Source organism: Rhinatrema bivittatum, chromosome 4 (genome assembly GCF_901001135.1).
Source record: "Rhinatrema bivittatum chromosome 4, aRhiBiv1.1, whole genome shotgun sequence".
Taxonomy (NCBI): domain Eukaryota; kingdom Metazoa; phylum Chordata; class Amphibia; order Gymnophiona; family Rhinatrematidae; genus Rhinatrema; species Rhinatrema bivittatum.
The window spans coordinates 2,414,977-2,442,065 of NC_042618.1; the positions used below are offsets into that span (position 1 = coordinate 2,414,977).

General features: G+C 43.5%; 1 protein-coding gene across 3 annotated transcripts in view; it reads right to left on the bottom strand.

The window, feature by feature from the left end:
- The window catches only part of SNW1 (SNW domain containing 1), a 111,636-nt gene extending 84,685 nt beyond the window's left edge, over window positions 1-26,951 (bottom strand). Inside the window, exon 1 of one of the 3 annotated variants that reach the window (XM_029597669.1) lies at window positions 26,828-26,951. In XM_029597669.1, coding sequence (XP_029453529.1) covers window positions 26,828-26,841 — 14 coding nt within the window. In that variant the 5' untranslated portion in view covers window positions 26,842-26,951. Of the gene's footprint in view, window positions 1-26,494; window positions 26,622-26,827 lie in introns of those variants that run through there. The other 2 variants (XM_029597668.1, XM_029597670.1) reach the window with 2 other exon arrangements.
- Window positions 26,952-27,089: the final 138 nt, after the last annotated feature.

Sequence of the window (27,089 nt, forward strand, 5' to 3'; positions counted from 1 at the left end):
ATCAGCTCTGAGGCTGGGGGATTCTGCTGGGCCTCTGGGGAAGGTAGGCCACTACCAGACATATAGTGAATTCACTAATACATTTAAAGAACGTTAGACACATTCCTACTCCCATAGCAACCTAAAACTTAACTAGGAACTGAACAAAACTGAGATGAAGGCAGCAGTCCAGCAGCAAGAGGGGGGCTTCCCAGTCTTTTGCATCGAGTGTCACATGTATGATTTTTTACCCACCGGTGAGAAGTTGTACATGGGCATGTGATGTAAAGAGCTCCTGGCTCTCAGAGAACAAGTCCGATCTCTGGAGGCAAGCGTGGCAGACCTGGAGGAGCTGAGGCAGACAGAGAGGTATATATAGATGAGACCTTCAGGGACATAGTAGCCAAGTCCCAACTTCAGACTGGCAGACCTGGTGCTGCCTTGGAGGAAGGTGGTCTCATGATTGGAGAGCATCAACCTGGTGCAGCAGGAAAGGATTCTGTAGCAAGGACCTGCTCTACAGGTGATGCATTGTCCTTTCGCACCGAGGATAAGAACATAAGAAGAACATAAGAACTTGCCATACTTGGTCAGACCAAGGGTCCATCAAGTCCAGCATCCTGTTTCCAACAGTGGCCAATCCAGGCCATAAGAACCTGGCAAGTACCAAAAAAACTAAGTCTATTCCATGTTACAGTTGCTAGTAATAGCGGTGGTTATTATCTAAGTCAACTTAATTAATAGCAGGTAATGGACTTCTCCTCCAAGAACTTATCCAATCCTTTCTTAAACACAGCTATACTAACTGCACTAACCACATCTTCTGGCAACAAATTCCAGAGTTTAATTGTGCACTGAGTGAAAAAGAACTTTCTCCGATTAGTTTTAATGTGCTACTTGCTAACTTCATGGAATGCCCCCTAGTCTTTCTATTATCCGAAAGAGTAAATAACCGATTCACATCTACCCGTTCTAGACTTCTCATGATTTTAAACACCTCTATCATATCCCCCCTCAGCCGTCTCTTCTCCAAGCTGAAAAGTCCTAACCTCTTTAGTCTTTCCTCATAGGGGAGCTGTTCCATTCCCCTTATCATTTTGGTAGCCCTTCTCTGTACCTTCTCCATCGCAATTATATCTTTTTTGAGATGCGGCGACCAGAATTGTACACAGTATTCAAGGTGCGGTCTTACCATGGAGCGTGAGGGAAACACCAAGAAAATAGATGCCTAAAAATGTCAGTTGAAAAACTTTATTCAGGAGACTTAAAAATCCAATTCACAATATGGGCATGCCATGTTTAGAACGTCTCCCTGCCATGTTTAGAACGTCTTGCACCAAGATTTATTAAAACTTGTTGGTCCCCCCGATGCAGCCACCGGCGAAACACGGGACCGTGTCGGGGCACCTTTGAAAACAGTCTTTTGTGGAAATATTATGCAGTGGAGTTGCCGCAATAAAAAAATACAAATTATTTTTGCATAAAAATGTCTGGAAATCTCTTTGATCGGGACTAGAAGTTTTCTGTTCTGCACTTCTCTGATTTGGATTATTCTGTAGTGCAGCATTTTGCTTGTGTTCTCTCTAGACTTCAATTACCCCAATATTGACTGGGTAAATGCATCATCGGGACCAGAGAGATAACGTTCCTGGATGGAATAAATGATAGCTTTATGGAGCAATTGGTTCAGGAACCGGCGAGAAGGGGGGGCAATTTTAGATCTAATTCTCAGTGGAACATCGGATTTGGTGAGAGAGGTAACGGTGGTGGGGCCGCTTGGCAATAGTGATCATAATATGATCAAATTTGAATTAATGACTGGAAGGGGGACAGTAAGCAAATCCACGGCTCTCGTGCTAAACTTTCAAAAGGGAAACTTTGATAAAATGAGAAGAATTGTAAGGAAAAAACTGAAAGGAGCAGCTACAAAGGTAAAAAGTGTGCAAGAAGTGTGATCATTGTTAAAATATACCATCCTAGAAGCACAGTCCAGATGTATTCCACACATTAAGAAAGGTGGAAAGAAGGCAAAACGATTACCGGCATGATTAAAAGTAGAGGTGAAAGAAGTTATTTTAGCCAAAAGATCTTCATTCAAAAATTGGAAGAAGGATCCAACTGAAGAAAATAGGATAATGCATAAGCGCTGGCAAGTTAAATGTAAGAAATTGATAAGACAGGCTAAGAGAGAATTTGAAAAGAAGTTGGCTGTAGAGGCAAAAACTCACAGTAAAAACTTATTAAAAATATATCCGAAGCAGAAAGCCTGTGAGGGAGTCAGTTGGACCGTTAGGTGATCAAGGGGTTAAAGGGGCACTTAGAGAAGATAAGGCCATCGCGGAAAGATTAAATGATTTCTTTGCTTCGGTGTTTACTGAAGAGGATGTTGGGGAGGTACCCGTACTGGAGAAGGTTTTCATGGGTAAATGATTCAGACGGACTGAACCAAATCACGGTGAACCTAGAAGATGTGGTAGGCCTGATTGATAAACTGAAGAGTAGTAAATCACCTGGACCGGATGGTATACACCCCAGGGTTCTGAAGGAACTCAAAAATGAAATTTCAGACCTATTAGTAAAAATTTGTAACCTATCATTAAAATCATCCATTGTACCTGAAGACTGGAGTATAGCTAATGTAACCCCAATATTAAAAAAGGGTTCCAGGCGCGATCCGGGAAACTACAGACTGGTTAGCCTGACTTCAGTGCCAGGAAAAATAGTGGAAAGTGTTCTAAGCATCAAAATCACAGAAGATATAGAAAGACCTGGTTTAATGGAACAAAGTCAGCATGGCTTTACCCAAGGCAAGTCTTGCCTCACAAATCTGCTTCACTTTTTTGAAGGAGTTAATAAACATGTGGATAATGGTGAACTGGTAGGTACAGTATACTTGGATTTTCAGAAGGCGTTTGACAAAGTTCCTCTTGAGAGGCTTCTAGGAAAAGTAAAAAGTCATGGGATAGGTGGCAATGTCCTTTCGTGGATTGTAAACTGGCTAAAAGACAGGAAACAGAGAGTAGGATTAAATGGACAATTTTCTCAGTGGAAGGGATTGGGCAGTGGAGTGCCCCAGGGATCTGTATTGGGACCCTTACTTTTCAATATATTTATAAATGATCTGGAAAAAAATATGACGAGTGAGGTAATCAAATTTACAGATACAAAATTCTTCAGAGTAGTTAAATCACAAGCAGATTGTGATAAATTGCAGGAAGACCTTGTGAGACTGGAAAATTAGGCATCGAAATGGCAGATGAAATTTAATGTGGATAAGTGCAAGGTGATGAATATAGGGAAAAATAACCCATCCTATAGTTACACAATGTTAGGTTCCATATTAGGTGCTACCACTCAAGAAAGAGATCTAGGCGTCAATAGTGGATAACACATTGAAATCGTCGGTTCGGTGTGCTGCGGCAGTCAAAAAAGCAAACAAATTTGGGAATTATTAGGAAGGGAATGTGAATAAAACAGAAAATGTCATAATGCCTCTGTATCCCTCCATGGTGAGACCCCACCTTGAATACTGTGTACAGTTCTGGTCACCGCATCTCAAAAAAGATATAACTGCAATGGAGAAGGTACAGAGAAGGGCGACCAAAATGGAACAGCTCCCCTATGAGGAAAGACTAAAGAGGTTAGGACTTTTCAGCTTGGAGAAGAGACGGCTGAGGGGGGATATGATAGAGGTGCTTAAAATGTGAATCGGTTAATTACTCTTTCAGATAATAGAAAGACTAGGGGCCACTCCATGAAGTTAGCATGGGGAAAATTTAAAACTAATCGGAGAAAGTTCTTTTTTACTCAACACACAATTAAACTCTGGAATTTGTTGCCAGAGGATGTGGTTAATGCAGTTAGTATAGCTGTGTTTAAAAAAGGATTGGATAAGTTCTTGGAGGAGAAGTCCATTACCTGCTATTAAGTTCACTTAGAGAATAGCCACTGCCATTAGCAATGGTAACATGGAATAGACTTAGTTTTTGGATAATTGCCAGGTTCTTATGGCCTGGATTGGCCACTGTTGGAAACAGGATGCTGGGCTTGATGGACCCTTGATCTGACCCAGTATGGCATGTTCTTATACTGATTGTGAGAAGTAAGTCTGAGACAGAGCTGGCCTGCTGGCTCAGTAACAGTGCTGGGGATTGCCATTTGATCCCGGAGTCAGATGGCATGGCTGGGGAAGCTGCAGAGACAACATTAACAGCACCTGGTGGGGGAGGGGAGTCACGGGAATTATTAAGGGCAACACCTGGTGGCTGGATTTAGAGCCCATGGTACAGGATTACAAAATAGGCCATGACTGTTGCTGCAGTGAGCAGGCATAGAAACAGAAGGAAGGTGAGTCTATTAAAACAGGGGCAAAATCCCTGGGTAGTTGTGAATAAAGGCTCATGACATGAGAATCCTAGGCCTGGTTCGGACCAGTGAGATAAAAATATATCTCTAAAGCCACAATGCCACTGGCATGAACACACATCTTGTCGCTTGTACTGCAGGCGTCTGTTGTCTTCATGCTCTGATGGAAAGCTTCCCAGCTGCTAATAATTCTCCTGCCTAAGTGCAGTGCAGTAAACAATCATTACTCCTCGGTTGCTACAGCTGCCCAAGTTAGTAATCAAACAAAAAATATTGATGGCAGACTTTATTACTCCAACCTTTGCCAAGAAAGGAAAGAAAAGAAAGAGGTCTCCACCCAATAAATAATCCAATTTGCTGGCAGATTTTGTCCCTACTCTGCCAACTGTGCGACAGCTGGGGAAGCTGGCATGCTCTGGTCTTCAGTGCATCACTCAAAGCCACATCTGTAATAATAATCCATAAGCCAACCAACTTCCAGACGGAGCAGACAGGATTCACCTGCATGCTGACTTTTTAAAGTGAGACTCCCCTCCCCGTCACATATCCACTGAATATGGCAAACTGACATCTTCTCTGTCCTTGGACTGGATGGCTGAAGTACATTTGAGAGACTTTTGACAATGCCGAAATGTTTTAAAATAAAAGCCAGACAGACGGGCAGCCACTAGCACAGGAGTCCAAAGGGGCAGACTGGGAGGGAAGGGAAGACAGCCGCCCCCCCAACCACTGCACCCAGCAGGCCAGCTGGTCTGGAGGGGGTTCAAGGGGGAAAATGCAGTGTGAGGGGTCCCCCTGGGGAAGAAGGGGCGCAGCGTCTTCCAGCACAGACTGACAAACCAGAACAGTGAGGATGCACGGACGAAGCCCCAAGGTAAGTGATGGGAAAGCTCTGTGCAATAATGCTCACAGTGTGGGAAATAAAAGTCCCAGATCTGCAGGCAGTCATGGAAGAGGCCGACTTGGATACAGCAGCAGTCACAGAGATGCTGATAAGTTATACCAGGCTGTTTTCTATTCAGCAAGGACGGGGTAGGAAGAAAGGCAGGAATGGTGCTACATACAAAAAAAAAATGAAAAGCAACAGAGCTGCTGTGCTTACAAGGTAAGGCAGAGGCACTGAGGGTTAACCTGGGAAAAGGGAGTGGAAGGAAACATGAAACCAAAATATCTTCCAAACAAGTGAATGCATATAACTTCCATTTATAGATATTTGTTTTTATTTGTTAACCTTTATTCTGTGCATTCACTGGACTAACATCAGCCAAACTCATAATAGCCAACATTCTATTTGCTTTTTTGATTGCCGCTGTGCACTAGGTAGAGGACTTCACAGTACTGTCCATGATTCCAAGATCCTTTTCCTGGATGATGACATCTAATAAAGAATCCAGCATCGTGTACCTATAGTTTGGACTATTCTTCCGTATACGCATCATCTGCCGTTTAGATGCCCAGTCCCCCCGGCCTCAAAAGGTCTTCTCACAACTCCTCACAATCAGCTGTCATCTTCAAATCTTCTAACCTCACTCATCACTCCATTTTTTCCAGCTCATTTATAAATATATTATTAAAAAGCACCAGTCCCAGTTTAGATCCTTGGTGGCATGCTACTATTTGCCTTTTTTTCATTGAGAGAAGTCAGCATTCAGTCCTACTTTCTACTTCCTATCTTTTAGCCAGTTACCAGTCCACCATTGGACTTTGCCTCCTATCCCATGGCTCGTTTCCTGATGAACTTTTCTCAAAGGCCTTTGTCTAACGCTCACCGATCTGTTTTCCCATCACCCCTGGAACCCTTTTTAAAAATGGGTGTTACGCTGGTCACCTTCCAATCCTCAGGTGCCATAGCTGATTTAAACAAGGAGTTAGAAATTACTACTAAGTCTGCAACTTCATGTTTTAATTCTTTCAGAACTCGGGGGTTTATATCAGTGAGTCCTGCTGTTTTTTTTCTTTTTTAGTTTGTCGGTTTGCTCTATTACATCTTCCCAGTTCGCCCTGATTTGCTTCAGTTCCTCTGAATCTTCACCCTCAAAAAAATGTGTCCAGCTTAGGTATCTCCCCAATACCTTCTTCAGTAAAGACAGAAGCAGAGAATTCATTGAGATTTTCTGCAATAGCCCTGACGTCCCTGAGCGCTCTTTCTACACCTCGGTCATCTAGAGGGCCAACCAACTCCTATTTAGGGTTCTTGCCTCTCTGGAAAGCTTCCTGTCAAATTCACTTTTGGCCTGCACAAAGCAAAGATCTGGGCTTCCTTTTTGTGTGGGCACTTTTTACCTGCATACTTTGCCCAACTTCTCAAAGGATACATGCAAACAGGAACAACTGGAGATTGATGAGTGGAAGAGATGCCCAGCTGTAAGGAAGGTCACTTAGCTTAGCAGTTAAGAACATGGGAACATGCCGTGCTGGGTCGGGCCAGGGGTCCATCGGGCCCAGCATCCTGTTTCCAACAGTTGAAACTAAAAGTGGCAAGTTTTTTCAAAAGAGCAGGAGTGTTGTATCAGAGTTTTTGGTTCTACCTGAACATCAGAAGCTCTGATCATATGCATATATGTAAATCAGTTATAAGTAAATAGTATGCACATTTTATATATATATTCATAAGTTCTTATGCTCCAGTTTTTTCTGTCCTTTATTTCCTGGCTACTCTAGCCCCCAAGTTCTTTCTCCCTGTTATTTGTAACTGCGCTTCGGCCTTCTTGTTATATGGTTTTGTTCAGTTAACCCCTAAGTTCGATGTAAACCGGCCTGATATGAAGCTTGTCATGAAGTTCGGTATAGAAAAATGTTAAATAAATAAAAATAAATATAGTAATATGATATACAGATAGAAGAGTTCCTCACACATGGGTGACATCATTAGATGGAGCCTGGCACAGAAAACGTACGTCAAAGTTTCTAGACCTTTGACTGGCACACTGAGCATGCCCAGCATGCCCTATATCAGGCATCAATGCGGAGTCCCTCTTCAGTCTCATAACATAGAATTACAATAAAAATAAAAAATAGGAGAAACTCAACTCTGTGGGGTGGCGGGCAGGTCTCCTGAGGACTAAAATCCTGCTGCCCTTGGAGAACACTTGTTACAGATAAGCAACTCTGCTTTCTCCTAGGACAAGCAGGATGGCAGTCCTCACACATGGGAGAATCCCTAGCTACAGGCTGCTCCCCAAAACAAAAAGGGACCAACAGACACCTAACCAGGTGCCAATGGGCACAACACCACTGATGCTGTTAGTAACAGAGGGGGAGACAGCCGGAACCCAAACAACGGGCCCTAGGTTGGGAGAATTGGGATCTACACTTCAAACAGATTCTGGAGGGACAGATTGGCCGATCCCTACTATCACATAAGCCATCCCTATCCAGACAGTAATGGGATGTGAATGTGTGGCGAGAACTCCACATCGCAGCATTGCACATCTCCTTAATATAAGGTGGATAAGTCACTAGGGCCTGGAGCTCGCTGACCCTGCGTGCTGAAGTGACTGCCACCAAAAATATGACCTTCCAGGTGAGCGCCAAAGTGGTGGAGTGGATTACACACTGGTTGACTGATAGAAGACAGCACGTAATGGTAAATGAAGCCTGCTCTGAAGGGAGAGACATGTTACATGGAGTGCCACAGGGATCACTACTGGGACCGGTTCTGTTCAATATTTTTGTCAGCGACATTGCAGAAGGGATAGAAGGTAAAGTTTGTCTATTTTTTGGATGATACCAAGATGTGCAACAGAGTGGATATGCCTGAAGGAGTAGAGAGAATGAAAAGTGATTTAAGAAAGCTTGAAGAGTGGTGAAAGATTTGGCAGCTGGGATTCAATGCCAAGAAGTGCAGAGTCCTGGGATGCAGTAATCCAAAAGAGCAGTATGAGATTTGGGAGGGGGGGGGGGGGGGGGCTGATGTGCACAGACCAAGAGCGGGATCTTGGGGTGATTGCATCGCCATCTTCAGAACGCCAGAGACTATGTGAAAAGATGATAAGCTAAAGCCAGAAGAATGCTGGGCTGCATAGAGAGAGGACTAACCAATAAGAAAATGGAGGTGCTGATGCCCTTGTACAGGTCCTTGATGAGGCCTTACCTGGAGCATTGTGTTCAGTTCTGGAGCCTGTATCTTAAAAGGGATAGAGACAGGATGGAAGCAGTCCAGGGAAGGGTGACCAAAATGATGTGGTGTCAGCATCAGAAAACCTATGAGGAGAGGCTGAAGGATCTGAATATGTATACCCTGGAGGAGAGGAGGTGCAGGGGAGATAGGATACAGACCTTCAGATACCTGAAAGGCTTTAATGATGCACAATCGTCAAATCTTTTCCATTGGAATTAAATCAGAACTACTAGGGGTCACGAAATGAAACTCCAAGGAGGATGCTTCAGATCCAACATCAGAAAATATTTCTTCATGGAGAGGATAGCGGATGCTTGGAATGTTGTTACGAAGGAGGTGGTGAAAACCAAAACAATGAAAGAATTCAAAAGGGCATTTCCATCCTAAAGGCTAAAGTATGGAAATGAAGAAAAGAGTACATGGGAGTAACTTGATGGTGCGGCGGTTATTACCCTTAACCAATAAGACTTAATACTGTTGATGCAACTCCATCATTGCTTTCTGCTTCAATGGCAGGGGGGAAAGGGGAAGTGGATTTGTTCAGCAACCGAGGGCCCTGACTTTTTCGGTTTCGGGAAACAAGTATGGCAGTAATTTGCTGACGCAGCGGTTTCTACCCTTAACCAATAAGACTGATATTTTGATGCAACTCAAACATTGCTCTCTGCCTCAACGGCAAGGCATAACAGGGAACTGGATTCAACAGCAATCAACAAGGGCTAGTATGGAAAACTGATAAGGACGGGGGTAACGGGGAATTAGATTCAAACAGCAACCAACGAGGGCCATGACTTTTATGGTCTGAGAAACAAATAAGCATGGGGTAACCTACATGGCACAGCAGATACTACCGTAAGCTTACTGGGAAGACTGGATGGACTACATGGTCCTTTTCTGCCGTCATTTCTATGTTTCTATGTACCCAAACGGCTCTGGGAAAAGTTCTCAACTGAGCCCATGACTCAAGGTTAGCCAACCATCAAGGCATATGGAAGACCAAGAAATTTATTTCATATCACTACTGGTGGCACAATCCGGCTAGAGACATCTGACTATAAGTGGCCTCCCACAAAAACTGTGCCCAAAATAAGATTACCCACCAATGCCTTTGGGGTTTTCCTGCAACTCTTGCCAGTATTAAAGGCTCTGGACCTATCTCAATGGATTGTATTACCAACTTACTCTACTCTCCGGGTTACATGATCATCTGAGTGATCATGTATCACTTTTCTAAGATGGCTCATTTTGTACCCCTTAAGACTCTGCCTACAACTCCAGCTCTGATTCAACACTTCTTCCAAAATATTTTTAGAGTGCACAGATTCCCTGCAATTCACGGCAAGGTTTTGATATAACCTCTCCAAGAACCTAAAAATAAACTTGGACTTTTTTTTTTCAGCATACCAGATTCATTGGACTCTATCAAGTTTGTAGGCAAATGAATCTGGTTAACTTACCAGCTCAAATTACCACCATCTTTCCACATCCAACTCTTTTCATGTATCCTCACTCAGAAAACTCCTATGCTCATATCCATTACAGTCAATCTGGACACTGAGGTTGAAATTAAAGATAACCTGATTCTAATTTAGTGAGGGTAAGCTCCACTATCTAAATCAACTGGAAAGGATATGGCCCTGAAGAAAGGATATGGGAGCCAGCATCCAACCTCAATGCTCCAACATTGCTCAAGAAATTCTACTGCTTCATAAGAACATGCCATACTGGGTCAGAACAAGGGTCCATCAAGCCCAGTATCCTGTTTCCAACAGAGGCCAAACCAGGCCACAAGTACCCAAACATTAAATAGATCCCAAGATACCTTTGCTAGTAACAAGCAGTGGCTATTCCTTATTAATAGTTTATAAGGAATAGCCTTCAGGAACTTATCCAAATCTTTTGTAAACCTAGCTACACTGCATTAACCACATCCTCTGGCATTGAATTCAAGAGCTTAATTGAGAGAAAAAGAATTTTCTCCGATTTGTTTTAAATGAGCTACTTGATAACTTCATGGAGTGCCCCCTAGTCTATTATCTGAAAGAGTAAATAACTGATTCACATTTACCTGTTCAAGTCCTGTCAAGATTTTGTAGGCCTCTATCAAATCCCCCTTCAGCCATCTCTTCTTTCCCCACAAACCTCAAAAATTACCCTAGGAAAGGGCTTAGGAGGAGGGGTACTGTAATGCACCGCCCAGTGCATACACCAGCGGCAATGCTCCTTACCTTCCCTTCATTCCAACATGGCTCCTGGCATCATGCTCCATTCTGTGGACCTGACTTAAGGAAATCCAGCTGATCATGAGCCTTATAGGCCCAGCAGCCAGGCCTTCCTGTGGTGCCTGCTGATGGCATCACTTCCCGGGCATATAAGAAAGCTCAATGTAACAGACGAATGCATCAGCAGCGGGTTGTTTGGGGATTCTTTTCCCACAATGTTGTCGTCGCTCCTGATCCTATCTCCGGATTGTGCTCATACCTGCCTCCTTGCCTGCTCTAGTTCCTGCTTGCCCTACCCTTTTTCTTTGCCTTTGGATTGACTTCTGGTTGCAGACCCAGCCTGGCCCTTTGAAGTTGCTTCACTTGCTGACTACCCTGCCCATCTCTGCCTAGCCTCTGTCTGTCCTGACCATAGCCTGCAACACATTAGCCACTGGCTGTCAGGGCCTAGACTGTGCTCGCATGAACCAGGCTTAACCAATCGGAAGGCAGCCTAAGGGTTCACCTTCCTGAAGCTTGACAGTAAGATTTCCAGGATAAGCACTTCATGGATACCTGTTTTAATGGCTCACGGAGCCACCTGCCCAAAACCTTTAGCACCCAAATGAGATTCCACTGGGGCACAACTGGGCAGAAAGATGGTCTAATGCGACTTACCCCAATCAGGAAAAGCCCTAAGTCTGGATGCACAGCTACTGAAGTACCTTTAATTTGACCTCTATAGCACGCTATTACTAGCAATGGTAACATGGAATAGACTTAGTTTTTGGGTACTTGCCAGGTTCCTATGGCCTGGATTGGCCACTGTTGGAAACAGGATGCTGGGCTTGATGGACCCTTGGTCTGACCCAGTATGGCATGTTCTTATGCTATCTGGATCTTCAAAAAACGGAGTGTCAGCAGTTTGTCCAGGCTAGCTTACAGGAAGCCTAATCCACGGGATGACTGCTTTCCAGAGAGAAAGGTCTTGCATAGAGCAAATACTCTTTAACAATTCTCCCAATCTGACCTAGGCTAGGGGAGTGAGAAGGTCATCCGTGCTTTTAACCTAATTGAAAGGAGGCAGAATAAGCTCTCTCTCACAGATGCCCTTACAAGGACAGAGTGAAGATAGGTCTTTCATGAGCTCTGAACCTTACTAGGGAAAACCCTGTTCCTTTGGTAGCACCAATGGAGCTCCAGCAAGAAGTCTCACTAGATCCATGTACCAGCGCCTTCTCGGCCAATCTAGCACTACTAGGATGACCAGGCATGGTCGGATCTCCGCTTTATTGTCTTATAGGTGGCCATGCTAAGAAGCCATACGATAGGTTAAGCATTGGCCACAAACACAAGTGCATCTATGCCTCTGGACCTGGTTCTCCCCTGTGACTGCAAAAATGTATCTGAAACATAGAAACATAGAAATGACGGCAGAAGAAGACCAAATGGCCCATCCAGTCTGCCCAGCAAGCTTCACACACTTTTTTCTCTCATACTTATCTGTTTCTCTTAGCTCTTGGTTCTATTTCCCTTCCACCCCCACCATTAATGTAGAAAGCAGTGATGGAGCTGCATCCAAGTGAATATCTAGCTGATAAGTTAGGGGTAGTAGGAGTAGTAACCGCCGCAATAAGCAAGCTACACCCATGCTTATTTGTTTTACTCAGACTATGTTATACAGCCCTTATTGGTTGTTTTTCTTCTCCCCTGCCATTGAAGCAGGGAGCTATGCTGGATATGCATCGAAAGTGAAGTATCAGGCACATTTGGTTTGGGGTAGTAACCGCCGTAACAAGCCAGCTACTCCCCGCTTTGTGAATGTGAACCCTTTTTTCTTCTCCCCTGCCGTTGAAGCAGAGAGCTCTGCTGTATTTGCATAGAAATTGAAGTAACAGGCTTATTTGGTTTGGGGTAGTAACCGCCGTAACAAGCCAGCTACTCCCCCTTTGTGAGTGCAGATCCTTTATTCCACATTTCCTCTTGCTGTTGAAGCTAGAATGATGTTGGAGTCACAGTAAGCATGTGTACGTTTATTGAATAAGGGTATTGTCTCCAGGCAGTAGCCATCATTCTGGCGAGTCACCCACTCTTCATTGGCGGCCTCTTGACATTCTGGCGAGTCACCCACTCTTCATTGGCGGCCTCTTGACTTTATGGATCCACAGTGTTTATCCCACGCCCCTTTGAAGTCCTTCACAGTTCTGGTCTTCACCACATCCTCCGGAAGGGCATTCCAGGCATCCACCACCCTCTCCGTGAAGAAATACTTCCTAACATTGGTTCTGAATCTTTCTCCCTGGAGCTTCAAATCGTGACCCCTGGTTCTGCTGATTTTTTTCCTACGGAAAAGGTTTCCGTAGGAAAAAAATTACTAGGGAAATTACTAGGGAAATGATCCAAACAAGCTGGCTTGTTTGGATCATTAAAACCTTTCAAGTATCTGAAGGTCTGTATCATATCACCTCTGCTCCTCCTTTCCTCCAGGGTGTACATATTTAGATTCTTCAATCTCTCCTCGTACGTCATCCGATGAAGATCCTCCACCTTCCTGGTCGCCCTTCTCTGTACTGCTTCCATCTTGTCCTTGTCTTTTTGTAGATACGGTCTCCAGAACTGAACACAGTATTCCAGGTGAGGCCTCACCAAGGACCTGTACAAGGGAATAATCACTTCCCTTTTCTTACTCGATATTCCTCTCTCTATGCAGCCCAGCATTCTTCTGGCTTTTGCTATCGCCTTGTCGCATTGTTTCGCAGACTTCATATCATTAGACACTATCACCCCAAGGTCCCTCTCCTGCTCCGTGCACATCAGCCTTTCCCCCCCCATCGAATACAGTTCATTCGGGTTTCCACTCCCCATATGCATGCCTTTGCACTTCTTGGCATTGAATCTCAGCTGCCATATCTTCGACCACTCTTCCAGTTTCCTTAGATCCTGTCTCATTCTCTCCACTCCTTCCGGCGTGTCCACTCTGTTGCAGATCTTAGCGTCATCCGCGAAAAGACAAACCTTGCCTTCTATCCCGTCCGCAATGTCGCTCACAAAGATATTGAACAGGACCGGTCCCAACACCGATCCTTGCGGTACACCACTTAAAACCGCTCTCTCTTCAGAGAAGGATCCATTTACCATTACACATTGTCTTCTGTCCGTCAACCAATTTGCAATCCAGGTCACCACCTCTGCACTCACTCCCAAGCTTCTCGTTTTATTCACCAGTCTCCTGTGCGGAACCGTGTCAAAAGCTTTGCTGAAATCCAAGTATATGATATCGAGCGCTCTTCCTCGATCCAATTCCTTGGTTACCCAGTCAAAAAAGTCAATCAGATTTGTCTGACAGGATCTTCCCCTGGTGAATCCATGTTGCCTCTGGTCCATCAATTCTCCGGACTGTAGATAGTTCACTATTCTCTCTTTCAGCAGTGACTCCATTACTTTTCCCACCACCGAAGTGAGGCTGACTGGTCTGTAGTTGCCAGCCTCCTCCCTGTTCCCACTCTTGTGAAGCGGGACCACCACCGCTCTTCTCCAATCACTCGGCACCACTCCTGTTTCTAGGGATCTATTGAACAGGTCACACAGCGGAGCCGCCAGAACATCTCTGAGCTCCCTCAATATCCTTGGATGAATCCCATCAGGCCCCATGGCTTTGTCCACTTTCAGGTTCTTTAGCTCTTCCCACACATTTTCTACTGTAAAAGGATTTTCATCTATTCCACTTCCCACCAGTTTTTTGTTGTGTAGAGATGGTCCTTCTCCAGGGTCTTCTTTAGTGAACACAGAGCTGAAGTATTCGTTTAATATTTCTGCCATTTCTTCGTCTCCCTCCACACATTGATCATTACCACCTTTCAATTTCACTATACCACTTTGGATCTTTCTCTTTTCGCTGATGTATCTGAAAAATGTTTTGTCACCATTTTTTATCTCCTTGGCAATCCTCTCTTCCGCTTGACTTTTTGCCAACTTGATTAATTTCTTCGTCTCCCTCAGTTGATACAAATATTCTTCTTTGTGTTCCTCCCTTTGGGATCTTTTATATGTCTTGAATGCTGTTCTTTTAGCTTTAATTTTGTCAGCCACCTCCTTTGAGAACCAGATAGGTTTCAATTTTCTTTTGCTTTTCTTTACATTTCTAACGTATAGAGCAGTTGCCTTGGCGATTGCTCCTTTTAGATTGGTCCACTGCTGATCCACATCTCTCTCGTTCTCCCATCCTTTAAGTTCTTCCTCCAGGTACTTCCCCATTTCCTCAAAGTCTGTGTTTTTGAACTGTAAAACTCGGGTCTTTGTGGTTCTTTTCCCTATTCTTTTAGTGATATTAAACCATACCGTTTGATGATCACTGCTGCTGAGGTGGGCACCCACCTGGACATCTGAGACATTATCTGCATTAGTGAGCACTAAGTCGAGTATAGCTCCTTCTCTGGTGGGTTCCAACACCATTTGTTTGAACAAAGATACTTGCATGGCATCCACTATCGCTCTGCTATTTTTAGTTTCTGCAGATGGGATTTTCCAGTCTACATCTGGCATATTAAAGTCACCCACGATCACCACTTCTCCCTTCTTACCTATCTTATGGATGTCTTCAACCAGGTCTCTGTCCAGTTCTTCCTTTTGGTTTGGAGGCCTGTAAACCACTCCAATATAAATGGATGCTCCGTCATCTTTTTTTAGGTCGAGCCATAGAGCTTCTTCCTTACCCCAACTTCCTTGTAGCTCAGATGCTTGGATGTTGTTTCTGACATAAAGAGCCACACCTCCCCCTTTTCTATCCTCTCTGTCCTTCCTTAACAAGTTATAGCCTGGTATTGTTGTATCCCAATCATGAGATTCTGTGAACCATGTCTCTGTGATAGCAACAATGTCCAATTCTGCCTCAGCCATTAGGGCCTGCAGATCTGGGATTTTATTTCCCAAACTATGAGCATTTGTGGACATAGCCTTCCAGGTACTCTCTTTAAGGTTATTGCTTTTCCTGGACTCCTTATAAGATATTAGTTGAGATTTGCTATTCACTTCACTCTCTCTTTTTTTAGTTGTGCCACTGTTGACAGAGTTATTCATCTGAATTAGATTTTTCTTTTGGTTATGAATCTTGAAATACTGCATGCATTGTGTTTTTTCTCTCATTTCTGGTAACACTTCAATGTTTTTCTGAAGAACTTCTTCAGTTTTTAATATAGAGATGGCTTGTTCTTTTTGCATTTGGTACATTGTGTGTCTCCTCATCACAGGTCTAATTCTACCTGAGCCCACTGTATTCCTGGATTTTAAATAACTTAATGACCTGTTTGAGTGGGGGGGTGTACCTGTTGGCTGCCCATCTGTCAAGAATGGGTGACTATGGGTCCTACCTGAGCCTAATGAATCTCCTTTTCTTGACTCTTGGTTTTTTTGTGATATTGGGGAATTATGTTCTGAGTAATGCAATGTGGGTGTATTACTTTTAATTGAAGCTAATTGATCTTTAATCGCAGTCAGCTCCTTTTTCAAGGAAGAGAGTTGTGCACAAATTGGGCAAGCTCTAAGTGTCCAGATGCTTTGGTGTTTGCCATTAGATCTGTATGTGGGGGCCCCCTTCAACTTTCTATCAGCTGAAATGTTTTGGACCTAGTGTCCATTCGCCTGGGCCAAGTCTGTTCCTGCTGAGATAATTGGATTGCAGGTTCTTCTTTCCTGCTATATGGGCTGCTGGGAAAAGATGTTTTTCCACCCACTTGAGCAGTCGGGGTGCTTCCTGCCCTGGTGGGGGGCTACTAGTGCTCCCTTAAACATTGACCCATGCCATCATTATGGCATTGTCTGAGAAAATCCTGAATTCTCCCCTTACTAGTGGGAGGAAGCATATCTGAGCTAGCCTGATGGCTCCGTTGAGCCTTCTATAGGCCCCATAATGCCTTGCGCCTACATAGGTCTGCTGTTACCACCACCACAATTTTGGCGAAAGTTCTGGGGGCTGTCACTAGGTCAAAGGTACTTGAAACTGGGCATGTTCACCCAATAAACAGAGCTTTTCTAGGTTTTGCTGAGACACTCAGATGGGAATATGGGAGTGACCTTCCGCTAGGTCCAAGGATGCTAAGTACTCTCTTGGCCTCACCAAAGATATCACCAACCGCAGCCTCTCCATCCAGAAATGGGGCATATGTAGGTAATCCACTGATCTCCATCCCCACTTTTATTTGTAAGCACAAAGTGTATTAAGTAGTTGCCAAGACCTCTACCTTGTGGGGGATCCCCTGAAGCCAGAGCCCTAAAGGACATCCCGACTAGGTTGCAGGGATGGCTCAAGGCAATCTGCTGCCTGAGGCAAGGAATGAAATGGCACCACCTCCCCATGGTGCTGCGCAAGTGAAATCACCAAAAGGGCCAGGGCGGGGGGATAATGGAGGGTGAAGTGACTTGCCCAAGGTCACAAGGAGTTGCAGTAGGATTTGCACCCTGGCTTCCCTTGGTCACAGCCAGGGTTCCCTATCGCCTGCCTCCAACCATTCTCCAGGATCTGGGCCCTGGGGATGTGAGAAGTCGATGAATGTGGGAGTCTGTGTGTGTGTGAGACACTTTCTTAGGGATGATGCAAGGGTATTAGATACCCTAGACCAGTGGTCCCCAAACCTGTCCTGGAGGGCCACCAGCCAGTCGGGTTTTTGGGATATCCTCAATGAATATGCATGAGAGAAAATTTACATGTTATGGAGGCAGTGCATGCAAATTTTCTCTCATGCATATTCATTGAGGATATCCCAAAAACCCGACTGGCTGGTGGCCCTCCAGGACAGGTTTGGGGACCCCTGCCCTAGACAAACTTTATAGCCTTTCATTCCCCCTCCTCTCCTCACACAATTAAAATGTATGCATTCTTTTCCATTTTTAAATTTATTAACCACTTCCCCAACCTAAAAAGGCAGATTGCATATGGAAAAGGGAACTTCAAAGTACAATCTTCTGAAGTAAAAATATCACTTACAACAACTTATATATTATAGAGGCACATATATATATTATATATATATATAATATATATATATAATATATATATATATAATATATATATATATATATATTATATTATATATATATATATTATATATATATTATATTATATATATATATATTATAGAGGCACATAGTGCAAAAAACACACTTTCAATAAGACTTAATAAACTCCCTTTCTCATAGTAATGAAGGCAGTTTACTGGATCCCATATGGTATTAGGCCTATGGTAAAGTGCACTGGGTGTGGACTTGGCATACAGAAAGCCAGGAATAAACCAAACTACAATTCCAATATAGTAAGCCTTCCATGTCATAACTGAGAGCACTCAACCTATGGAAAGGCCATACTGCAAATATTACATTAGGCCCTAAACACCAATACACCTCCTACAGACTAAAGCCAGGTTGTTGTAAATCCCTACACAGAAACTACAAGCTGGCAGAAGTCTCAGTCACAGAAGCAGAACACAGATAGACTCTCACAAAATACAGAATACAGAGATCATAAAATATAAATTGAAACATGCAAACAAAAACTGAACTGGAAATCACAAGAAGGCAAACTCTGCAAGCAATGCAAACACAATCAAGAATTATAAAACATTAAACATACCAATAAAAAGAATGTCAAATCAACTGATAAATAGAACAGCAGCCAATTAAAAATACATAATAATGTTTAAAATATTACCAAGCACTAATAACATAATTCAAAACAGCAGACACATCACATCCAATAATTAAAACTAACAAGGACAAAAAAAAATCTCCCACTCTCCATACCTGGGAGCTTTAAATTTCCAGTCCTCCTGAGACTGTCGTAGATTGGAGGAGGTAACACAAACTTTAACCTCTCTCACACACACACACATATATATATATATATATATATATATATATATAGGAACTCTCATTCCCGCACCCAAACTCTCATACACACATACAGCCACCCATTCAACCTCGCATACACCCACCCTCTCATACACACACTCAAGTCTCTCACACACAGGCACTCACTCTCACAACGCTAGTCTCTTTCATACACACACATATATTTTGGACCTTTTCTCTGACTGCACAGCAGGACCTCTTCTGCCGCCGATGCTGTGGAAACACTGACGAAGCCGCAGGCCCTTTTCTGCTGCCAGCTGCAGGGGAAATGCTGACGGCACTGTAGGGACTCTACTGTGGCTGTTGGATCGTCCTTTTGCTGGCGGGGAGAGGAAACCCAGGTCCTGACGCCCAGGCCTTGACCCAAAAAGCAGGCTTCCCAGCTCCCAGCAATTGTACATCAAAACGGTGCCATCCGCTGGTTGACTGCACCGGAATTAATAACTACAGCATGACCCCAGTACATGTCAGAAGAAAGAAGATGACAACCGCAGAGCTGCGAGACTTTGGCTCCAGGCCTGACTCTAGGTCGAGGCCCAGGCATCAGGGCCCAGCTTCACCACTGGATACCTGACGAATCAGGTAAGAACCTATGCGGGACCTGGCCGAGGCCCCAACATCGGCCCAGGCCTAAGCTGAGACCCCTGCTTTAGGCCTTGGCCTATGCCCTGGGTGCCCGCGTCTCGCTTGGGTGTAAGCAGTGGCCCCTGCTTTGGGCCTCAGCCTATGCCTGATGCATTTATTTCAAACGAATTGCCCTTATTTGTTGCATTTTTTTAAAATTTGTTTGAACCCAATGCACATGCCTATTAACTATTCAGGCAAGCTGTTTGCTTTCTTATTTTGGGGGGGGGGGTGTCAGACTCTTCACATTATGTCAATTCTGAACATCTTAAGAGAGTTGTAATGATGTGTACTCTGCTGATAGTTCATATATCAGTGTAAAATTATTTGTAGCTAAATAAGACAGTGAATTTTCCTGTATTGTGTAAGGGAAGGCCCTGCTGGAATATAAATCCAGGTTCTCCCATTTGCTGGTCTGGTGCTTTAACCAACGAAGCCACCGCTGCTGAATCAAGGATATTGTATTTAAGATGAAATTAAATGTTCAACAAGAAGAATATTATGTGCCTGTAAGCACCAAGAGGCAAACCGTTTGAGCCGTTCTCTACAGCAACAAATGGTCAACCCATAGCACAGTGGGCTTAAACAACTTACAAGCTCTGAGATAACTGTGCCTCCTAGCCTGGCTTACTCTGCTAACTACCAACTAAATAAATAAATAGTGTATATGGAAACTGAAAAATGTTTGGACAACACAACAAACCAAGTACTGACTACTCCTGCAGTAACTTTCTGGTGTCTTACATAATGAGTTGAACAATCTCAGGTACTGCTGCTAGATTCGCCGTTGAACTGCATATCCTTACAGTTCTACCCTTGCACAGCCTAAGCTTGGGAAATCCTACTATGGGTAACTGTGTACATATATTATATGTTGCATGGTTACACATGTATGTTTGCAATGCCCCAGAAACAACCAGGAAAGCCTCGAAATAGAGTGCAGAGATCACCTGGGCCAGCAGCAGACGCAAGCAGTCATCGTACAGACACAAAATTTCAGTGACAAGGTCTAACTTATAGTGGTGTTAATGGAAGGAGGGGAGCTCCACCACATGAATTCTAATATCTTTATTTTTCAAGATTTTTCCCCACAGAGCTGCAGAAACTCCAGGCCTTTCAGGCATGAAACGGGAGCTTTGTTCCCTCGATGTGGCATTTGTCTTCCTCTTCCTCACCAGGCCTCGGGTCAAGCATGAAGCCAACACCAGCTTGTTTTTTCAATCAGTGAGAGATGCTGAGCAATTCCAAGCAGCAATCATGAGTCAGGTGAAGGAGAGTCATTAAAGGCTGGCCTCTCTCAAGAGGGGGAGGTATTGACTCTGAATGAGGCGGAACAGCCCATTTATTATTTGACTGGCACAGATTTTCAAGTGAAACTTAGAACTTTCCCGGAAGATTGTTTTGTGTCTGCCCTTCACATAGCCCAATTCTTTGCTGGTTACCGCCTGCTTCTTTTACTTTTAATACAAAGTTTGCCAGGTTCACACCATATGACTTTTTTTTTTGTTGTTGTTTTAATTGGGCTGCACTTTTCTGTGTCCCACTACTTGCCTGTGAGCTACTCTCAAATACCACCAACAAAACGGTGCCATGCGACGGCAAGGCTCTGGATGCGTGCCATGAGCCTCTCTCCGGGGTCTGTAAGACCTGTTCACGTCCATGTAGTGGGTATCTTCTTCTGAGACTTTTCGGTTGGATCTAGGTACTTTCTTTCCCGTAAGTTTCCATTTATCTGAAGCACTGCTTCGGGGTGGTGCTCAGAATTCATGTGAAGGGGAGAGAGATTCGGAGGCAGGTTACGCTGTAGGTTACGTTTGCTTTGGGTGAGGTGCCAGCAATGGGGTATTGGACTACTGGCTTGTTACTTTATCTTGTTATTACTTGTGGACCAGATCTTTTTTTTCTGGTCCATTAAGGTTAATTAATGTTATGGGCCTGGAGGTTCAAAGGCTGGGGCGGGTCTGGCTTATTGTAAAAAGTATGGTTACACGCTGGAACCCATTATCATCCCATGCATCTGCAATCCATTCGGGAGTTTTCTACGGGGGCTTTCCCGGGGGAGAAGGGGAAAAATTATCCTCCCTTAAAATTATTTCATTGAATAGCAGGGGGTCTCAAATCTTATAAAGCAGAAGCATCTGTTACAGTATCCTAAAGCCTCTAAAGTTCAGACATTACTATTGCAAGAAACATGAAAAATTAAACTGTGAGTGGGTGGGGCATGTACAGGCTGCCTCCTGGTCAATCCAAGCAAGGGGGGGGGGGCGGGGGTATTCTAACCCACAAGTCACTTTCCTCTCAGCTCTCGGGAGGGAAGATATAGGATCCTACGTTTTGGCTTATACTCCCAAGAGACTGTCCTAGTAAATGTGCTTGGTCCTAACAGTGATTCTAATTCTTTTTACACTGATTTATGGTGCATTTGGGAGACGTTGCTGGGAAGCTGCTCATCTTATCTTGCGGGGGGGGGGGGGGGGGGGGGTGTAAGAGACAGAAATACATGTCTGTGCCCCCAGAACCACTGTTCAGACATCTCACCACATACTGCTCTGCCAGCTTTCGGACCATCACCCGACCTCAGGTACTTTGGGTTGTGGGACACAGTCTCATCCTTCTTGGCTTTGGAAGTTGAATCTTTTTCAGGGACATTCGAAGTAAAAAGCCTGCAAGGGAGTCAGCTGGCCCATTAGATGAACAAGGGGTAAAAGAGGTACTTCGGCATAACAAAGCCATAGCAGAGAAACTAAATGAATTCTTTGCTTCAGTATTCACCAAGGAAGATGTGAGCGAGAAATGCCAGAAATAATATTCAAAAGTGATGATACAGAAGAACTGAAACAAATCTCAGTGAACCTGGAAGACAAACTAAAGAGTAGCAAATCACCTGGACCAGATGGAATACATCCCAGAGTGCTGGAAGAACTGAGAAATGAAATTGTGGACATGCTTTTGGAACTTTGTAACATCATTAACCAACTATGGTACTTGAAGACTGGAGGATTGTCAATATAACACCAATTTTTAAAAAGGGATCAAGGGATGATCCAGGAAACTACAGACCAGTGAGTCTGGTGCCCGTGCCAGGCAAAATGGTAGAAACTATCATAAGAACAAAACTGCTGAACATGTAGATAAGCATAGTTTAATGGGACAAAGCCAACATGGATTTAGCCAAAAGAAGTCTTGCCTCACCAATCTGCTACATTTTTTCAAGGGTGTAAAATATGTAGATAAAGGTGATCCAGTTGATATACTATATCTGGATTTCTAGAAAAAATATGATGAAGTTCCTCATGAGACACTTAAGAAATTAAAATGTCATGGGATAGGGATTGCCAACTGGTTAAAAGATGGAAAACAGACAGTACGGCTAAATGGTAAATTTTCCCAATGGAGAAAGGTGAATGGTGGAGCGCCCCAAGGATCTGTTCTGGGACCGATGCTTTTTAAAATATTTATAAATGACCTGAAAATGGGAATATAAGTGAGGTGATCAAATTTGCTGATGATGCAAAATTATTCAAAGTTGTTAAATCACAAGAGAATTGTGAGGAATTGCAAGAGAACACTGAAAAACTGGGAGACTGGGCATGCAAATGGAAAATGAAATTCAATGTGGACAAGTGCAAAGTGATGCACATAGAGAAGAGAAACCCAAATTATAGCTACACAATGCAAGGTTCCGCATTAGGAGTCACAAGGATCTAGGCGTCATCATTGATAATACACTGAAATCTTCTGCTCAGAGTACAAATCTCTCATGTATGTTAATTCAAAAATGCTTGAAAACCAGACTAGGTTTAAGAACTAGTGACCTAGGAGGAGGTTCTTCGGGGGACTTGGGATAACCTTCCTGGACTTGACCAGGGTAAGTCCCGGGAGAACGCTCTCCCTGGGAAAAATCAGCCCCTAGAGGATGATGACCCCAGTGGAACAAGGACGCATCAGGCCTGGGCCACACCTTGTCTCTGGGAGCTACGTCCTCTTCAAATATCCACAGTTGTCAGATACTATTGGTATTGGAGCAGGACTGCACCTCCTTTATACCCCAGCATGAGATCATTAAAGAGGTATGTCCTCTGCCTCCATCACTCATGGAGGAGGGATATCCTATAGGTAATGACTGGACTAGCACAAAGACAAGGAATAGCAATTTAACACGTTTACTTTGCAGTTCGGTTAATCTAGAAAATGTATGAATATGAACTAGATTATTTATTAGCTGTTGTGTTGACCTAGAACATGCATGAGTATGAACCAGAATATGTATGTGCTGTGATGCTAACCCAGAACATGAATGTTGACAGTATGTGAATACTGACCATGAATATTAACGCTAACTTTGTAAACTGGTGTGATCTTCTTTTGGAATTATGGTATATAAAATGCCTAAATAAATTAATAAATGATCCCATACTTGTATACAGTAGCTTGCAAAAATATTTAACCCACTAAAAGTCAGCAGATGTATGGATTACAAATGACAGACAGATTGTTCCAGATAGTATATTTATTGCAAACCAGTATGCTCTTAAATTTTCAAAGTCACAACTCATTATTTCTCTGCAGTTTTTGTAAAATAAAATTAAAAACTGAAAAATGCTGCTTGTTATAAGTATTTAGTCCTTGTGCTGTGGAAGCTCCAAGTTTACACAGATTAAGGATACTGCCCTAACAATTGGCCTCTACCTGTGATACACTGAAAAATGTCAGTTTTTCTAGATAAAAGTACCCTAATTTTCAATACCATTGGTCAGACTGTGAATCCGAAGGAAAGCTGTGAAAATGAACACCAAAGAGCATTCTAAGGAAATTAAAAATAAAGTTATAGTCATGCACAAAATAGGAAAGGGCAACAAAATAATACCCAAGTGCTTGGATATCCCAGTGAGCACTGCTGGATCAATTGTGAGGAAATGGAAGCTGCATCATTCCACCCAGACACTGCTTAGACAAGGCCATCCCTCAAAACTCAGCATCAGAGAAAGGAGAAGACTTGTGAGGGAAGCCACAGGGAGGCCAACGATCACTTCAAAGGGGCTACAGAGTTCAGTGGCTGAAGCTGGAGTGGAGGTGCCCCAGTCAACCATATCAAGAGCTCTGCATACAACTGGCCTGCAAGGGAGGGTGGCTAGAAAGAAGCCATTACTGAAGAAAAATCACATCAAAGCATGTCTGGAGTTTGCCAGAAAGTATCAGCGTGACCCAGCTAAAAACGTGGGATAAGGTTTTGTGGTCAGATGAGACAAAAATGGAGCTTTTTGGCCAAAATTCAAAATGCTATGTGTGGACAAACCTAACACTGCCCATTCTTCAGCAAACACCATACCAACAGTAAAGTATGAGGGTGGCAGCATCATGTTATGGGGATGCTTCTGGGGTCATCCATAAATGACATCACACTATTTTGGCATGAAACACTCCCCCCCCCCCTGTCACCATTCATCACAAATCTCCAAATCCCCTTCCAACTTAGAACCTTCCCCTCTTCACAAAAGTGGTACCCCCCGAAAAGTGACATTTATGGACAGCCCCTTTCCTCAGCGAAGACTAGGCATCTTGTTAAAATTGAAGGATGGATGGTGCAACATACAGAGAGATACTGCAAGACAACCTGCTTCACTCTGCTAAAAACACTTGGAAGAAATTTCACGTTTCTGCAGGACAATGATCCTAAGCACAAGGCCAAAGCCACACATGAATAGTTGAACATCAAAAAGGTGAATGTTCTACAAGTCCAGATATCAATCCAATTGAGAACCTGTCACACTATTTGAAAACTGAAGTTCATAAGCATCATCCAACCAACTTAAATATCCTGGAGCAAATAGGCAAGGAAGAGTGAGCAAAAATCACTCCCAAAAACAGTGTGCAAAGCTGGTAGAAACTTACCCAAACAGACTTAAAGCTGTTATTATAGCAAAAGGTGGTTCTGCCAAGTTCTAGTCTGAGGGGCTGAATACTTACAACAAGCAGCATTTTTCAGTTTAAATTTTATTTTACAAAAAATGCAGAGAAATAATGGAATTGTGACTTTGAAAATTTACTTTAAGAGCATACTGGTTTGCAATAAATATGCTGTCTGGAACAAGCAATGTGTCATTTGTAATCCACACAAATCTAACTTTTTAGGGGGTCAAATACTTTTGCAAGCCACTGCATGTTTGAAGTTTATAAAACAGCATATACATGAATTTATACCATTTACACAAATATATTTTTGTGTAAATGGTTTTTATGCATACGCTTTTTATGCATACAACTTTTTAAAATTCACCTTTAATTTTTCAGCTGGCAAGCTCTTGAAAACCAAAGTAGTTTTGTAGAAATAATATTTTTATAAAGAGCAACATGTTTTAAGATGCTTGGTATCTTGACAATTATGATTTTTTGCTGCCTGAAAAGCCTCCTTCTAAAACAGTGGTTCTTATACCTGTTCTGAGGGACCCGTCAACCAGTCAGGCTATCTTGAATTAACACACATGAGATAGATGTGCATGCCCTGTCTCCATTTTGAAGCTCAGGAAGCCAGCCCCAGAAAGATAGACTTAAGGCAGCATCATATCAGAGAAATAAAAGTCAGATAGCCAAATTTCTTTTTTAAATAAAACATTATTAAAGCAAAGCCTGATCTGTTCCTAAGACCAGCAGAGGCTGGAAGCACTACAGCCCCAATAAGGGAGTCCCATTCATTATACAACAGCAATATCTACTGGCCAGGGTCAGGATGAATAGCAGACAGTCTATAGATCCCACTGAACTGTCAATGTAATGACTGGGCTACTGCATTCCCCAGCATCACTGTATTCATGATGGAGGTGTTAATTATAATAGGATATAATCATACACCTAGAACCATCCATTACATACAGCATCGTTTTAGATATGGCGAGAGCCAATTACTTACACAAATCCTTAACATACCTTCTACTATAAAACATCTATGCAAAGAAAACCTACAGACAAGCAGTATTCCTTAAAAGTTAGAAACTATTTTACGTTTAAGAGGTCATGATTTCATTTTTGTTCTATATTATGTTGTATTCTCCATGTTTATCGGTTGAATTTACAATTATAGTGATGTGTATTAGGGGATTTTACAAGGTTAATCCCTAATTAAAACTTCACAAAGTTTTACACATGAAAGCAAAGCTATGTAGTGATATCTTTCCACTTTTTAAATTTAATAAGTATGTAATACAAAAGCTGCAGAGAACTGACCACCATACAAACAGATAGGGAAGGTATGGAGGCCAATTCTCCTCTGGAACTGTCAGGGAAAGAGTAAAGTGAGCTGAAGGCTGACCCCGTCCTTATCCAGAAATCCAGCAGTGAAGGAAAGCGAGCAAACAAATTCATCATTTATGGCAATGGACCCTGGAGCTACGCCGGGCACGGACTGAGAACAGAGGCCCAGAAGCGGTAAAGCGGGCGCAGGGAGGAGGGGCTGCCCTACTTTACAAGCCGCTCCCCTCCTAAGAGGGGGGAGGGGGGGACCCAATGGTGCCTAGAAACAAGGGGAGGCTCGGCCGAAGCTCCCAGGGAGGAGACAAAGCCTCGGGGCTTCCAGAGCCGAACCGCTGGGCTGCCCGCACCCGACGCATCCCCGCCAACCGACGCCACGGAGCCCCGCACTCACCTGGTCAGCGCCATCTTCCTTCTCTTCACCCCCACAGCCACGGCATGACGTCACATCAAGCGGCCAACGTCTAGCGGCGACGCGTGAAACACAGTGCGCATGTCCGGTGACGCAGGCCCTTAGGGGAGTTGTAGTCTGTTTCGGCTTTCTGCGCTGCTGCAGTAGGGATGGAGCTCCGGGCTGCTGCAGCGCCCCACATCAGAGGTTATGTTCATAGAACGCATCCGTCAGTGGTCGCAACCCCCATCTCAAAAAGATGCAG